This window comes from Amphiura filiformis, chromosome 17, assembly GCF_039555335.1.
Source record: "Amphiura filiformis chromosome 17, Afil_fr2py, whole genome shotgun sequence".
Taxonomy (NCBI): domain Eukaryota; kingdom Metazoa; phylum Echinodermata; class Ophiuroidea; order Amphilepidida; family Amphiuridae; genus Amphiura; species Amphiura filiformis.
Genome location: NC_092644.1, coordinates 24,085,772 through 24,104,444, shown reverse-complemented (window position 1 = coordinate 24,104,444; position 18,673 = coordinate 24,085,772). Strand labels below are relative to the sequence as shown.

The 18,673-nt window shown below is 37.7% G+C and overlaps 1 protein-coding gene across 1 annotated transcript; it reads left to right on the top strand.

Moving 5' to 3' along the window:
- On the top strand, positions 1-17,419 carry LOC140137509 (15-hydroxyprostaglandin dehydrogenase [NAD(+)]-like). The gene is made up of 7 exons (XM_072159224.1): positions 1-208; positions 1,989-2,115; positions 2,842-2,948; positions 7,095-7,188; positions 12,928-13,004; positions 16,132-16,292; positions 16,922-17,419. Exons 1-7 carry the CDS (start codon positions 116-118, stop codon positions 17,121-17,123), a joined length of 861 nt encoding a protein of 286 aa, XP_072015325.1. The 5' UTR covers positions 1-115; the 3' UTR covers positions 17,124-17,419.
- Positions 17,420-18,673: the final 1,254 nt, after the last annotated feature.

Sequence of the window (18,673 nt, the reverse complement as noted above, 5' to 3'; positions counted from 1 at the left end):
GTATGCAATAACCTGTTGGTGTATACATAAAGTTCTACTTGCACTTGAAGCGTGTTAAAAATATAGTTTTCAAACATAAATTTGCTGTGGAAAGAATATATGCCTTAAACACATCATGGATATTGCAGGAAAAGTAGCGCTTGTTACAGGAGGTGCAAGTGGCATTGGGAAAGCTATGGTGGAAATAATGCTTCGAAAACAAGCAAAGGTATGAACGTTTAGGTTAAAAGGTAGGACAGTACATATATGGAAATAACATGAAAATTGAAAATATAATATTTAGATAATATGGACTAGGCCGACAGGGGAGGCGCCAGAAGTGGCGAAGTGGCGGTTTAAATATATGTGTTTACGGTAGGCCTATTATACTGTTCAGTATCAAAAACTACCGCCGATATCTGTCTACGTTCACATATGTGTACAAGATATTCACTATTAGTGATTTCCTAGACCTAAACCAATCGAGAGAGTAAGCCGGATTCAAGGGAAAGTTAAATTTCCACTACAGAAAATCTACATGCCATTAACCAACTGATAGAAAAATCCAACAAAACTCAAAGGTTCTGCCTTGGATTCATAGATAAGCAGAAAGCATTTGACTCCATAGAGCGGCATTTCTACAGACATAAAAACACCACCCACGAGCTGCGCTTAAAACATTATTCCATGAGTATGCATCATTCTCAAAATATCAGAGGGTATGACATGAGTGCGGGCACGAGTGGTGTTCCAGATTCGTAAGTTGCGCCAGTGTCATTGAAATACCAAACAATTTAGTTTCCCCTTCGTACATACTGTGTACAATTGCACACATGGACTTCTATTGCTCCCTGTATACCAGGGGAAGCCTATTACTGCAATCAAACACCATGTGCACAATTGTGTATTCATATGCTATCCTCCAGTGCAGAGCGCCCTCGCCTAACTGAATGTCACTTTTCATAATCTAAGAGGGCATCACCCACTACAGCACGTTGCCAGAAGACAGGTACTTTCCCTTTTAATTTTATATGAAATATCATTGTGGACAAGCTAAATTCTAGTCAGGGGGTTAGTGTAAGACCTGTAGAAAACATGGAACACTATTTTTGATCAAATGCTTCAAACATATGTGGTGTAGAATTTTTTTTTAAATGGTGTGTACAATTGTACACAGTGTGTCTCACCTTGTAAATATATTGTGTTCAGTTGTACACAGTGTGACTAATCTTATAGGAGTTATTTAGTATACTTTGCACATCATGATAAGTAGTTTTTAACTCTTTTGTTAATACTTTCATTCAATTTATAATTTGCTCTGGATACATTTTTTAGCAAAACCACTCTGTAGGCCTATTATTACAAAGGTAGTTAGAAGTAACTGGTCGGTGATGTGCCCGAAAATGGATCGTGTGGGGTGGAGTAACAAAATTAGTCTCATAAATCAAGTTTATTAAGTGTGATGTCTTTCTCGGTCTCTCCAAAGACAAGAACTGTTTATTAGCATTTTATACCAAATTAATGACAGTTAAGAGCCTACAGATACGGACGTATGAAGACAACAGAAAAAAGAAACAAAGGGTTGAAGTTTGTTGCTTCACACATGTTACCAAGTTTTACTGCCATTAGTTAGTCATAATGTGTACAATTGTATCCAAAAAATCATTGTAAACGTCGTCACTTAGTCACAATGTGTACAATTGTACACATGCCCTAATTTGCATAATTGATGAGGTAATTTTTTTTTTTAGTTTTTCATAAATTACTATCCAAAATAGTTATAGTAAGCATAAAAAATATTTTTTTGATCGAGCCATCTTCTTTCGTGTCCGAAGGGGGTATTGGGGTAAAATGGGGGTAAAAGTTCATCAAAATGGTCTTGATATTGACATACCGAAATAAATTATAATAAATGAAACTTTGACTTTTGGGTAAAATCACGTTTGTCACTCTTGTTACAAAGCCTATTGGGCCCACGGGCCTGAATTATAATGATTTTCTCTCATTAGGCAGTATTCATCATCGATGTTAATGACGATTATATGCAACAGACACGGACAGAACTGGAAAAGGAGTTTGGTACAGGACGATTTCATTTGTGCAAATGTGACGTATCATCTAAAGAGCAGATGGAAGGTACGATAATATTGGTGATAAGGCCAAAAAAGCAAGTTTGTTTCCTGTATAGCGCGCATTACGTTTATGACGGCTTATTTTGCGCATTAGAATTTTGTTTTTTCACTTTTCAAAGAAAAAAAACCGACAAAATGACAAAAAAAAATAATATAAAACACTACTGGAGTAAACATTTACACATTACACATCAAACGAGCATAGTGAAAAACTACTTGAGAAAACATCACACATTTTACCTCTGCCGGTTGAAAGGGGATCATAAATATTCTTAAATATGACTTTTTCGTGTGTGTCGGAGAGACCTACTGTAATTTCCCATTCCAATTTGCAGCAAGAAAGGTATTTTTGTCATTTGAAGACATGGATAAAAAACTTTTTTGACCTGCTACAGGAAACAAACATGCTTAACATGCTACAAACAGGCCTAACACGCCTAATGTAAAATAAATACCGTATTGTGAAAATGAAGTAGGTTTCGATGCTGTTATCTCTCCGTTCTTTTCTTCTTCTTCTCTTCATCCCTCTTCTTCTTCCTTTCTCCGCTTCTTGTCATCATCTTCATCTTCATCATCATCGTCATCATTTTTGTCTTCTGCATGCTGGTCTCGGTCACATAACGGTTATATAAACGACAAACGGTTTCTTATGACAATATGCTTATACTCTTGTTGCTGTTTCAAGAGTTTTATTCAGTAATTTATTATTTTTTATTATTTTTGTACACAGAATGTTTCAAGCAAGTCATAACTTCGTATGGTGCCCTTCATATCGTGTGTAATAATGCGGGAATAGCGAATGACGTTGATTGGGAAAGGACGCTACAAGTGAATTTGGTATGTTGGGTTGTTTCATGTTGATTGATATAAACAACCATGATTATTCTCTTTTGCATTTTTTTTTGCAGTGTATATTACTTTTAAGTTAAAACCATTAGTAATTTTATATAATTTTGTTATGTGAGCATGGTGAGTGGGCCTTATTACCTGTATAAAAAGTCGGTACAATTGCTGAATAAGGTGCAACTACAACCTTGCCTTCTGAACTGATATTGACACTGTCGTATTCAGTCCATTTGAAGTACATCAGTACAAGTTATTTTGACACTGACGTATTCGCCAAATAGCCTTGTCACATTTGACGTCGCATTGACACTGACGTATTCGCCCACTATGTGGTATTATCGCATTGACACTGACGTATTCGCCCACTATGTGGTATTATAGCTCTGTCACATTTGACGTCGCATTGACACTGACGTATTCGCCAACTAGTTTTATCACATCTTAACGTCGCACACCGACACCGCCTGGCTAATAATTATTTGGTGGAGCAGAGACACTAAAATGAATACACGGGATCGATACACGTGAATTGCTATGCACGATTTTGATATCAGACGAAAATCTTCCGATACTGGGTTAGAAATTGATGAATATCTCCCGCAAATGAATTTTTCTCAAGAAACCAGATGTGGTCTCATACACTTGAAAATACGTGTTGAACAGATATGATAGTCGCTAGAATGCGCTTTGAAAATTGGCCGTGCGCTTTGAACTCAAAATTTGACCATTTTATATTGCGTTGGTCCTCTATGGACTACAGCGTGCAGCGTGTAGTACAGCTGCACTCACTAGGCAGTATAAAAGTCGATGACCATTGACCTCAATTGGGTATACAAGCTTATTCACGCACAACCAAGATCGATTACCCGGCTATTGTGAGTAGCCTTAGTTATGTCCCTCGACTAATTATTAGTTTTAAAGAGCTTTAAAGGTTTGAACCAAATGGCTAATCGTGGCTGTGGATTCAGCCTACCATGGCTATTCCTGCCATGAAGATATAGGGTCGATGACACTGTGCGTCGCATTGACACTGTTATAAATAAAAAAGATTACAAAATACAAAGAAATGTGCACAATCTCCAAAAAAAAGGAGGAGTGTGGGGACCCTAAACTTATTTTATTTTTTTAATCGGCCTAATGGCCAAGTTTGGGGCTGTGCAATAATTATGAGCTGGGGGGAATTTCGAACGGCCCGTTTGTGGTTCATTACTGTGTTTTGTCTGTAGGTATTGTGCTTCTTTTTTTAAGAACATACATGCAGCAGCCCAAATGTTTCTCGCACATGCTCCAAGTGGGACTACAATATAACAGCCCCGCAGGGCAAGTAAGGAAGTGCAACCTTCTAGGTAGGAGATTCGTACGTGGTTCATAATTATATTTTTGTCTGTAGGCTTTTTTTAAAGAACATGTATGCAACAGCTCAAAAGTTTCGAGAACATGCTGCAAGTGGGACCCCAATATAACAGTCTCGCAGCTAGGGCAAGTAAGAAAGTGTGAACTCATGGGTCGGAGATTTGGTCTGTAGGCTTTGTCCTTCTTTTTTAGGAACATACATTCAGCAACTCAAATATTTCGAACACATGTTCCAAGTGGGACCACAATATAACAGCCCCGCAGGGCAAGTAAGAAAGTGTGAACTCATAGGTCGGAGATTTCTTATGTGGTTCATTATTGTATTTGTCTGTAGGCTTTGTCTTTCTTTTTTAAGAACATACATGCAGCAGCCCAAAAGTTTCGAGAACATGCTGCAAGTGGGACCCCAATATAACAGCCCCGCAGGGTCGGAGATTTCTTATGTGGTTCATAATTGTAAAACTGGGGGAAATTAAATTAGTGATTTAGTGATTTGCGACCCGCGTTCTTGATCATTTAGTGTTGTGCGACCTTTTAAGAACATACATGCAGCAGCCCAAATGTTTCCAGCACATGCTCCAAGTGGGACCACAATATAACAGCCCCGCAGGGCAAGTAAGAAAGTGTGAACTCCTGGGTCGGAGATTTCGTATGTGGTTCATAATTGTATTTGTCTGTAGGCTTTGTCCTTCTTTGTAAGAACATACATGCAGCAGCCCAAAATTTTCGAGAACTTGCTGCAGCTACAATTTGGACCTCAATATAACAGCCCCGCAGGGCAAGTAAGAAAGTGTGAACTCCTGGGTCGGCGATTTCGTATGTGGTTTGATTATTGTATTTTGTCTGTAGCCTTTGTGCTTCTTTTTAAAGAACATACATGCAGCAGCCCAAATGTTTCCAGCACATGCTCCAAGTTGGACCACAATATAACAGCCCCGCAGGGCAATTGAGAAAGTGTGAGCTCCTGGGTCGGAGATTTCGTATGTGGTTCATAATTGTATTTTCTGTAGGCTTTGTCCTTCTTTTTAAGAACATACATGCCGCAGCCCAAAAGTTTCGAGAAGTGCAACCTTCTAGATAGGAGATTCGTATGTGGTTCATAATTATATTTTTGTCTGTAGACTTTTTATAAGAACATGCATGCAACAGCTCAAAAGTTTCGAGAACATGTTGCAAGTGGGACCCCAATATAACAGCCTCGCAGCTAGGGCAAGTAAGAAAGTGGGAATTCATGGGTCGGAGATTTCGTATGTGCTTCATTGTATTTGGTCTGTAGGCTTTTAATATACAAACATGGAAATATAGAACAAGCTCAAATTAACAAATTAATGAGGAGGGCTATAAGTTCCTTATATGTCTTAAATACATACAAAATTATAGGGCATTCTTGAACTCATTCAAGCTTAGTGAATCCAAATTGGCACAGAGATTAAAAGGAAGTCTATTCCATGAAGTGGCAGCTCTATAATGAAATGTTCTCTGCCCAGAAGACAATTTCCACCTTGGAACAACCAATTTGTTATGGGATTGACATCGAGTGTTCTTAGAATGCATAGAGGAGGTAAGGTAAATTGAGATGACAAATAATGTGGAGCAATGTTCTTTAGACATTTAAAAACTAAAATAAGTAACTGATTCTCCCACCTACAATCAAGTTTAACCCAGTCCAGATACGTGCCCGACCGACCCACATTTTGTATTTTGGTGTTTTTCTGTAACATCAGCTTGCTTTTTTATTTGTTTTGTTTTTTAGTTGTCCAAAATGAAGTGATTTTGACTACACAGTTAGGTAGATCAAGATTTGATTTGTTTTGCTCATAGTGGGTGAAGTTGTTGTTGTTTTTTTCATCAAAACAAATCCAGCCCTCCCCTCCAGAAAATATGCGTCCCTAAAGTATAGTTTTATACATAGTTTGGCTTCAACTGGGGTATTAGTATTATTCTAGGGCAATGGTTGCCAAAAACGTACGTGTATTTGCGTATTACACTTTAGAACATGTAGAGTTTTAGAATATTGCCAGTGAAACCTCGAGGCGCACCCAAACTGGCAACTTGTCACTACAATTGCATGCACCTCTTCTCATTTACTACCCAACCCAGGCGAATTGGGTAGCTTTGGCTGGTTTTAGGTGCCAAATCCTATAATTTTGGGCTGAAGCATGTTTTTGTCTGTTACAGGGCGATACTGTCTGAAGGGTCATTAGTCCGAAAGCACAACCCTAATCACTACCCTAACTATAATCTCCACCGTAACCCTAACCTTGTCCTAAACCATATCTTTAATCCTTTTTGGACGGACTAAGGGGTGGTGCAATAATTATGTGTACCCCCGGGGTGGTGAATTCTCAAAATGGTGTGCCAAAAACGTTTGCCCCCCAATTTGGTCGTGCCAAAAATCTTTGCCCCCTTTGACGTGCCAAAAACCTTTGCCCCCCTTTTGATGTGCCAAAAATCTTTGCCCCCCCATACACACGCAAAATTTTGGGGAACCTGAATTTGATTCCTTAAATTGTCTTATGATACAATGCGAACCCAGCGAGCAGCAAATTTTGCATATTTGAACGTGTTCCTAACGTTTTCCTACACCTTTTTAGGGTGTAATATAGAAACCTTTCGACCTGCCAAAAATTGCTTGACACCCCCTTTCGACCTGCCAAAAATGCTTGCCCCCCCTTTTGGCCTGCCAAAAATCTTTGCTCCCCCTATAATTCACCACCCTGGGGTACACATAATTATTGCACCACCCCTAATTTGCTGCTCCCGTTTTGTTGTCGGTTGTTTTAGAACGGTGCTATAATCGGTACCAAGTTGGCTGTGCAGTACATGGAAGGTGAAAGTTGTGGTGGAGGTGTCATTGTAAACACTTCCTCTGAAGCGGGTAAGTTCCCTAACATCATGAAAAACTAACGGCCTGTGAGAAACTTCCAAAGAGTTTGTTGCTGCTAATAAACGACATGACCGAGAATTGCCTGTAGGAATCGCTCCATCTACTTACAAGCAGTTTCATTCTACTGAGACTGTATTAATTAAAGTCCATAATGACATCTTGTGGGCAATGGAGAGACAATGAGCCATTCTTATCCTTCTTTACTTAAAGGGCATTTCGTGATCCACAGCCTCATCCCCCACTTTTCCCAAAAAAGTTGAGATTTTTACACCACTGGATACCTCTGGCTACATAATGTTTATGTACCAAATATTTCTTGCAGATTAATTCGTTTAGCAAAGATATCGTGAAATTTGAATTTCGTTCTGGTGCACCAGAACGAAATTACAACGCATTGTCTATGGAGCAGTGTAATACACATAATCATGCATAACTCGCAAACGCAAAATCGGAATCAACTGAAATTTTTTTCGTGGATATCTACTGAAAAATGTCATAAAAAGAGGATGCTAGGATCACGAAATCCTCCTTTAAGTAGTGCTTTTGGAATTACTGCATCGCATAAAGGATATGTTGTGTGTGCAACGCATCACCTTCGTCTGGTTAAGCCGGATCATCTTTGTCTGGAAAATCTCAACGTATTCTCATTAATGGCATGGCATATTTCTCTTTTAGTCAATCTTTGGTCCAAGGCATGCCACAGGGATCTGTTCTAGGTCCCTTTGTATTTGCCATTTATATGCTGCCTCTCGGGAAACCTATTCGCCAGTATGAACTTGATCTGTATTTTTATGCCGATAACACACATTTGTATGCATCATCAGTGTGTCCAACATCTGAGGAAGGTGTAAGCTGTGTCAAAGCTTGAAGATGTTGTCTCCGAAGTGCAACATGTGGATGTCCAAACATTGTCTCAAAGTTAATGCTGATGAAAAAACTGAAGTTTTGGTGATCGGTTTTAGAGCACAGTTGGCAAACTTCAACTTGCCTTCAGTGAATATTACTGATCTACCAAAAAACGTTGACAACGTAAAGAAATCAGCAAGTTTAAAAAACCCACCTCGGCTCACTTTTTGAAACTTGGTCCCATTTGTAAAAGGTACTGATTTAAACTTTATCATATTTACATCAATTTAAAACATTTCCAGAAGTGTTATGTATCTTTAATGTGCAGATGCGATATTAATTTGTAAGCTTTCTGGAACGACCTGAACGGTTATTATCTTGTTGCATGATAAGCCAATATCTTTTTGTGTTTTGTTTTATAATATCATGATTAATGATTGAATTAAACGAATAACAAATAGGCTTGTTTGTAATCTTGTTGGAAACGCCGTCTTCTGTTGAAATAAAATAAAAACACTGATTTGTTATTGGTGTTCAAATGGGACCAAGTTTCAAAAAGTGAGCCGAGGTGGGTTTTTTAAACTTGCTGATTTCTTTACGTTGTCAACGTTTTTTGGTAGATTTCTTTTCTTTTTATGAATGTAGCCAAGCAGCTCCAAGCTTGGAAAGTCAGGTTATGAAGTGCACCATAAAACGAATAAAACGAAAAATGGATGTTTGAAGTTGCCATTCTTGATTTATGACAATAAATAATTAAACAAAACTTTATCAGTCGTTTATTTTTAAAACTTGCTCGTCACGCGTGACTGTAATGTTCAGAGGCGTACACAATGATCAATAAACATTTTAATATACTTTAATTATTCAAGGCTACGTAAATATGTAAATAAAATATAAATATGAACAACACTCACCCAATGTTGACAATGCCAGAGAGACACACATGGAGTAAATCCGATTTAGGCCTACTTCATGTCGGAACTGGTAAATGCGCATATATTTAAGCCTATACTACGGAAGCGTCTAAATGCCCCAGATAATCGTGTTTTAATGTTGGTGGTTCTTTGTAGGCCTGCGGGCAATCCACTTGGCTATCCGAATTTCGCGGTTTGTGGTTCTTTGTAGCCCTTCGGGGCAACCTAGTTGAATATTCCTATTAAGCGGCGGTTGTCGGCGATCTTTCGTGGTTTGTGGTTTTCATCAAGCCCTGCACTCTATCGGGAGCTAATTTATAGTTTAAGCTTGTTGAATATCCATATTTCGTGCTTTGTGGATCTTCTGACCTGGTAGGGAGGTCTAGTTGCATATCCAAATTTCGCGGTTTGTGGTTCTTTATAGCCCTGCGGGCAATCTAGTTGGTATCAATATTAAGCGGCAGTTGTTGTTGATCTTTCGCGGTTTGTGGTTCTTTATAATCGAATAATCGATAGGCCTGCGGGCAATCTAATTGGATATCCCAATTTCGGGGTTTGTGGCTCTTTGTAGCCCAGCGGGGCAATATAGTTGAATATCGTGGTTTGTGGTTTTAATTTCCCTCATCAAGCCCTGCCCTCTATCGGGAGCTAGTTTATAGTCTAAGCTTGTTGGATATCCGTATTTCGTGGTTTGTGATTCTTTATAATCGATAGGCCTGCGGGCAATCTAGTCTTTCGCGGTTTGTGGTTCTTTGTAATCTTTCGTGTTTTGTGGTTTTAATTTCCCTCATCAAGTCCTGCTCTCTATCGGGAGCTAATTTGTAGTTTAAGCTTGTTGGATATCCATATTTCGTGGTTTGTGGTTCTTTGAAGCCCTGTGGGGCAATAGTTCCATATCCAAATTTCGCGGTTTGTGGTTCTTTATAGCCCTGCGGGGCAATCTACTTGGATATCAATATTGAGCGGCAGTTGTTGGCGATCTTTCGCGGTTTGTGGTCTTAATTTGTTGGATATCCATATAATCGATATGCCTGCGGGCAATCTGGTTGGATATCCAAATTTCGCGGTTTGTAGTTCTTTGCAGCCCTGCGGGGCAATCTAGTTGGATACCCCTATTAAGCGGCGGTTGTCGGCGATCTTTCGCGGTTTGTGATTTTAATTCCCCTAATTAAGTCCTGCCCTTTAGCCCTGTGGGGAAATCTAGTTGGATATCAATATTCAGCGGCAGTTGTTGGCGATCTTTCGCGGTTTGTGATTTTCATTTATAATATTTATATCAAATATAATTTCAGTCTGAGCTGTGAACAGAGCCACTGATAAATAAATAATAAATAATAAATAAATTTCGGTGTTTTAAATGACGAAGATGCCATGATAGTCAGGCATGGTGATAGCATCTGGATGGTGAAAGTAGGCCCAAGGCCTAGGCCTAAATGTGAATAAAAAATCAAACATGTTTGTTTGATGAAAAAAATAATAATATCACAATAGCAATGGATGTTCGAAATGGTGTTATTCTTGATTTACGACAATAAATTGATTAATAAAACATTTTAAAAAAAGTGGTGGGAAGTTTCGAACTTGAGCAAAAATTCATAAATGGATTAGAAGTCCATGGCCTTAACCACTTCGCCACGCGGACGTCCAGTTATTACAATGTGTGAAAGTGGAGTATTTATTAATATGAATATATGCTGTGGTCCGGAAAGAATAAAAGAATTGTGAAAAACTTGATTTTTTGGCGAATGGGGTCCAGAATTTGTATGTAGGGTATCCAGGAAAATGCCTGGGTATATTTGAAAGTGAATCTGAAAAATTAGTGCGACAGTGACAGCCATGTATGGCTGTAGCAGTGTCGAAAGATTGTGGATATCAGTATGATTAGCTATGATTTGCCACTAATTTTGGCTATGAAATACCGCGTGAAATAAAGCAAGAATGTTTGTTTATTATCAAACAATCGGATTGACTGTAAGATTCGTGTAACTTTTTGAAATAAAGAGTTATTAAAATATGACACTTTGGACAGTAAATACGATTTAGCATGGTTTTAGATATATTTTGTACCCAGCGAAAAATATCATAGAACAATAGCGTTTTGTTCCGTGTAAATATAGTCTCGCGGTGCATCTGTTTATTCTTCTTTATCAGTCGTTTTTTTAAAACTTGCTGGTCAAGCTACCGCGTGACTCTAATATCAACGTTCCCCTTCAAAGAAACCCTGTTAGAAATGTTCGATCCTACGTTGACAATGAACTCCCATGTTGCAAATATTATCAAGACTGCCAATTAACATCTTATCAACATTAGTAGGGCTCGTAAAATGCTTATAACAGAAGCAACTAAGGGCGTGTTCACATTACACAATGTGGGTTCGTACCTAGGTAGTGAAGTGGTGTCGATCCACATCGAATCCACATTGAGTTCGCGTTCACACTACCAAGCTAATCTACATCAAAAGTGGGTTATGACGCACAGTGTATTTTACCCATACGAAAAATCATTCCGTACGGACCGTACCGTGCATGCACAGATCACAGACAGTGACGCAATCAACCAATCAGCAGTTGGAAAATCGTTAACCCAATGACGTCATCGCTGCATTTTCATTGATAAAATTCAGAATCGTTCAAAAACACGAGTTTTTAATTGCAAATATTTAATTTTTGTAATTATGAATGTCACTGTCTATCTCAAATTAACATCGTGTATTATCGTAGCGTTGAATGCGCTGAAGCTTTTGAGGCGGATCCGTTGCAAATTTGGCGGATCTTTTGTTTTTTGTTACATTAAAAATCCATCTTTCGCATGGCCGCTGTGTGTGTGTGTGGGAACGGGGTTCAGCTATGCACGCGCTGCATGCATAAACACTAGTACTGCTGACTGCGTGTACCAATCGTAGCAGGGTGTAAAATATACAACAAAGTCAATGTTTAATCTCAAATACGTTATTGGGTAAATATAAGCATTTGAATAATTTAACAATAATTTGAATCTGAAAAATAAATGAACATGTAAGTTAATGAATGATTTTACAACATATTTGACTGTTGGATAAATATGGGTGCTGCAGCTTTGGAGCTAAGGCAATATGGCGCATTACTTTGAAGTTGGTAATGGGTAAATTACACTGTGTGACGTAAGTGGAGCGAATCCACATACCCGGATGTTAAAACGACCCGGAAGTAAAGCGCCGTTACCACGCAGCATAGATACCAAATTTCGTAAAGCCATCACCCCAGAGAAGCGATTAGCGGTAACATTGCGGCGGTTCGACCAACGCCGAATACAGAACCATAGGCCATTTATTTGGGATTGCCCGTAACACGGCCTGTCTGATCGTAAAACAAGTAATTTATGTAAGCTTATGTTGAGCATGCTGTGGACTGAAATATATTTTAGCATCTAAATGTCATGAAGTCAATTTCCAGTGAATACAGTTCGTTTTGTTCCATTGATGTTCACCATTTCGGCCCGTACGACCACAGCCACTTCCGGTATATGTGGAGTCGATCTAGATCGACTCCACATTATCGCGTTCACATTGCGAAATTTAACCCACCACTAGGGTCGAAACTACCTCAACCAGGTAGTTTCGATCCACATTGCTGATGTAGGGTCGAATCCACTTACTTTGTGTTCACACTACATGGGGAAGTGGTTTCGATGTAGGGTCGACTCCACGTCCCTACATCAAAAGTGCCTGATGTGATCATGCCCTAAGTTAATAGAATAGTGAATAGCTGCTTCATAAAGGCATGGTCCAGGAGTATTATTATCTCGTTATGGTCCTGGAGCATAGTTTTCTACTGCTTGTCCAGGAGCATGCAATGATGGTAGTTCTGAGTCAAAAGTATGTCGCAACGGCAAAACGTTCACAAAAACTATAGCCTTAAAACGACCCGAAAAATCCAATATTAATACTTAAAATTAAATTACGATTAATTTTTGCCCTTTTTCTCTGTTTCAGCGCTCTCTCTTTCTCCATTTGGGTCAGTGTATGTGGCATCAAAATATGCTATACTTGGCTATACGAAAGAAGTTGCCGTAAGTATTACCCTCAAATCCAAGTTAATATTTACAGTTTGAAAGCCTTTCAAGTTTTCATGCACCATTTCAAAAATTAGAATTATGTTTTATTGTAACAAACCCAGTGGCGGCATAGAGGCTTAATTTGCCTTCCCCCGTCAAAATGCTTAGACATCTTTATTTGATGCTAATTGATTCTTAGCATTACCAATGTTTTAAAAGTTGATATGGTCGATAATTACCAAAGATATCGAAAAAAAATCATTTTACTTTTGAACAAATTATGAATAAACCGTCGAATAAAATGCTTACTTTACTTCCGGGTGTGGTGACCACGCTAATCATTTTTCTTTGACAGTTTTTTCACATTTTTTTTCAAACGTACAAGGATTTTGAGTGTAAAATGTTAGGAGTAACATGAGAAAAGTAAGGGCTACCTATACTAACCATGCTAACAGCTAACACACTTCAGTTCATAGCCTCTGGTTCCCACTTTTTTCCAAGCCTGCACGATCCAAAGAATTGTTACCAACTAATCACCACGCATGCTCTGTTCAATTTAGTTCAAGTGATCAAGCTCGAACTCTTATTATATCTATAAAACGCCGTTTTCTCTGAAATTGATATTTATTCTGATGGAAATATTATATCTAAATAAAGGTACATTTTTTCAGGCTTTGATTCAGTCGGAATACACGGTTGTTTGATGGCATATAAAACTGAATCATCATAGAAAAGTTGAACAATGATGGCTCTATTTATCTTAACTCTTGTTTGCATCTTTACAAGGGGTAGACACTTGTAAAATGATTAGAACATCAGCAAACAGACTAACAAATGACATGGGAATTTACAAAAAAAAAACTATTATGAAATGTAAGATGTGACTCAAATTATTTGGCTAATTTAAATTTAAAATATATGTAAATAGCGCCCTCAATTTGTACACAAATGTACAGTTTTAATATTACCACAAAAAGCAGAAAAAGATGAATAATAATATTTGATACAAAATATAATTACATTGTTTGTGTATATATAGTTTATTAGTGTGACAGCTTTTGGTATTAATCAGGTCTAGAATTGAACATTATAATAAAGTTTTGTTAGAAAAATTAATAAATGGTCACATCAAACAACCGTTAATACTAATAACTTCGCCCCTTCCGGCGCGAGGAATGAGTAGAGTGGTAGTATCAGATTGTAGATGGTTTCCATACTGCACTTTCTGTTCATTTTCCTATACACAATACACAGTACTCTCACCATTGACACGTGACGTCTACAAACAGTGTATGTTATAGGTATGGCATTGCCTAGTTAACGTCACTGTGTGAAAAATAACCGGCCAATATTTAAGGGATCTAAAATGAGCGTTTATTGCGTTTCGACAGTATTTTTTGTGGGACATGAGAGCACCTCAGACCATTCTGAATACGAAGCATGTCTTACTGATATCAAATAATTTTCATTTTTGAAAATCACAATATAATACAAATTTTATGACAAATTATAAAAATTTGATATTTTCAAATTTTTGATATATAACAGTCCTCGAAGTAAATTATATAAATCTAATGACATATTCTTAAAGTGTATGTAGCAGGGAGGAAAAGCCGACGGTCAATTGAAAATCTTGACCTTTCATATTGAAGATATGGATTTTTTTCCCAAAAAGACCTAATTTTTTTTGGTGTTTTGGGGAAAAAAATCCACATCTTCAATACGAAAGGTCAAAATTTTCAATTGATCGTCGGCTTTTCATCCCACCTACATACACTTTAAGTATAAATCATCAGATTTATAAAGTTTACTTCAAATACTGTTAAATATAAAAAATATCAATTTTTAATGATTTGCCATAAAATGTGTATTAAATTGCGAATTTCAAAAAATCAAAATTATTTGTTATCAGAATGACATTCTTCGTGTTCATGGTGCAATTCGATATGTCTGATGTGCTCTAATGTCCCACAATAAATACTGTCCAAACGTTCATACCCCAGCCCTTAAAGTACTCACTGAAATTCTACAAAATATAGTTTTGTAACATGTCCTAAATTTTTCTTATTCGCACTTTGGTGTTTTAGGAAGGAAGGGCATGGCACGGCACGGCTTGCAAAATTTTCTGTGTAAATCGAATGCATCGTTTACCGGCTATCACTCACTTGTGTACCGCTCTCTTGCGAAGGGCATTATGGCTAAACCACTTGACGGATATTGTGTGTACTTCATGTTAATCAAGAATACTGAATACATTACATGTAGGCTAAAAACTGTGTAGGTTGGGCATCTGCAAATGGTCGTACCTCCCTGATATGTAAATGACAGATAACACCAAAAATGAAGAAATTATTTCCAAACCGTGTTAAGGCTACAACCATTATGTTTCTCATTTTCAAGAATGCTGGTTAACAGTATGCAGATTATTGTCTCATTTGGGAAACAAAGGCCCACCAGTATTGTTACCTTGCGTTTGCTTTATAATCGTTCACCCAACTGAAACTATAATACCAGCTCATTGCAATATCGCACAGGTAAAACAGAAACATGTGTAGTGTGGATTTAACCAGAGAAGATCTGATTTAACATAGTTGAGCTGTTTTCAATGAGTGTTATCTTGGTTTAATAGCCTTTAATGGGGTTTAAGTCCTGCAAAGGTCGTGGTGAATTCTACTGTAGACATAACTGCATCATGCATACTTGGAAGTTGGGATACAGTCTTTTCTTAAAATGTCAGGAGCCATTGAACAAAATAATAGTGGGCTATTTGTGCTCATTTTAATCCATTATCCATGCTGATTCCATATGGTCATTAAAATGTAGAATTCTACACTTTTGGAACTTTTCGTCTGCAGTCAACACCCGTATATTATTTGGTTCACATCAAGTTTGGTAGTGACGTATGTGCGTTTTGCGCTTGCCACAATAGCGAATCGCGCGTTTAAAGTTAATTGCGCAGTCACGCGTACAAGGGCAGTTTGTCGGCAAAAAAGTATTGACGTCACTGCTGAACTTGAAGTGAACCAATATATAGAGAGGGTAAAGCATGACCCTGTAGCGGAATATTGTAAATCCCCCATGCCCCAAAAAATTGTGCCACCACTGAACGAATTTTTTTTCGTTTTATATTTTGTCCTTATAGACTTTTGATCCCATAGTTGTGAGGAAGAAGATTCGGGTGAACGTGATTTGCCCGTCTGCAGTCAACACAAATATAGTTTCTACTTTTAAAGTAGAAAACGAATCGTACCAACAAATTTTGCAACCTCTCACAGGCGCTCTAAACGAGCATGATCCATTCAGGTAATTGTAAACTGATATGTGATGATGATGATGACGATGATGATGATGATGATGATGATGATGATGATGATGATGATACTGATGATGATGATGATGATGATGATGATGATACTGATGATGATGATGATGATGATGATGATGATGATACTGATGATGATGATGATGATGATGATGATGATGATGAAGAGGATGATGATGATGATGATGATGATGATGATACTGATGATGATGATGATGAGGAGGATGATGATGATGATGATGATACTGATGATGATGATGATGATGATGATGATGATAATACTGATGATGATGATGATGATGATGATGATGATACTGATGATGATGATGATGATGAGGAGGAGGAGGAGGAGGAGGAGGATTATGATGATGTTGATTATGATTTGTAATTTTAATTCAGGGATTAATTTTAATTTTAATTGCCTTGAGTTATCCTTAATTTAAAATAATTCTTAATTGTTTGATGTAATATTATTGTGATGTATCAATAAAACCTGAATTATACGTGCAGCTACTAGTGCGAGGCTATCAACCCCTTCGATGTATTCGTTCAGTGATATGCAATCTAGTTTGTCTGATGGTTTTTTCCCTCTTCTGTGTAATTTATGTAGACCCCAAGAATGTGCTAAATATTTTGTGAAACTCATCGAAGAGCCACACCATGGAGCAGTCATGCATATTCAAAAAGAAAAGTACGAAATGATCACAGATGACACGAAGTCATTCCGAGAGCGCAAAGGTCTTGAAGACACCTACACCAAACTCCGTGATACCGCTGTATTATCATTGACATCACCAAATGCCAAACATTGATATCAAGATAAAAAACCAGGGATCTCATTCTCGTATATTTTTAGAGGGTTGTACTTGTAGCTGTGTATCAACCTCCAGGCAGTATAAGGTAGCGAGGCTTTCAATACGGCAACATCCAAGATCGTACGATTCGGCACAGCAAACCAATCGGCGACACTGCATGTTTGACCCGGAAGTTGAACATCAATTTCTTTTTTAGTCCTCGAATTTCTTTTTTATTTTTATTTTTCTTCCAGAACTGTCAAGCTCCATCGTAGGCTCCCTTGAACAATAAACAAATATATTACGAGATTAAAGATTATCTACCAAAAAAACGTTGACAACGTAAAGAAAGCAGCAAGTTTAAAAAGCCCCCTCCTCGGCTCACTTTTTGAAACTTGGTCCCATTTTGAATATCAACAGCAAATCGGTGTTTTTAGCATCATTGCCATTAACATGCCTACTTGTTATTCGTTTAATTCAATCATTGATCATGAACTTTATTATTATAAAACAAAACATATATAGGATATTGGCCAAGAACAACATAATAACCTTTCTGATCGTTCCAGAATGCTAACAACTTTTAAGTAATATATCGCATCGGCACATTAAAGATTCATAACACTTTTGTTTTAAGTTGATAATTATGACAAAGTTTAAATCAGTATCTTTTACAAAAGGGACCAAGTTTCAAAAAGTGAGCCGAGGTGGGGGCTTTTTAAACTTGTTGCTTTCTTTACGTTGTAAACGTTTTTTTGGTAGATTCCTTTCTTTTTATGAATGTCCAATATGTTGGACATCCATATTTCGCGGTTGATGGTTCTTTATAGCCCTGTGGGGCAATCTAGTTGGATATCCAAATTTCGCGGTTTGTGGTTCTTTGTAGCCCTGCGGGGCAATATAGTTGAATATTTCTATTAAGCGGCAGTTGTTGACGGTTTTTCGCGGTTTGTGGTTTTAATTTGCAGGATATCCATATTTCAAGATTTGTGGTTCCTGAGTCCTGCGGGGCAATCTAGCTGGATATCCAAATTTCGCGGTTTGTGGTTCTTTGTAGCCCTGCGGGGATAGCTAGTTGGATATCCCTATTGAGCGGCGGTTGTCGGCGGTCTTTTGAGATTTAATTTTCCCTTTAATTTCGGGCCGCCCCTCCTCTCCATCCCGAGGATGCTTTTCAATAATTTAAATTATATGGTGTCAAAAATTACTATTCCTTGGTATGATAATTTATCTTACCATGTTGACTTATATTGTTTGTTAAGTCAACTGGACGTGACAAAATATCCTGCTATGTAGACATTAATTTGTTGCTAAATTGACTTGGCATAATAATTTATTTCGCGAAGACGACATCCATTTTTGGTATGTCGACTTAGCATGATAATTTATCTTGCCATCTTGACTTGTTTGTTCATTTGTCTTGGCGAGATATTTTATATCGTCATGTTGACATAATGCTGATAATAAGTCGACATGGCAAGATAATTATCTTGTCAAGTTGTGTCACATAGACGCTTCCGTACTATGCTTGATAAATGTTATTTGGATATTTTTTTCTGCTGGCCTTC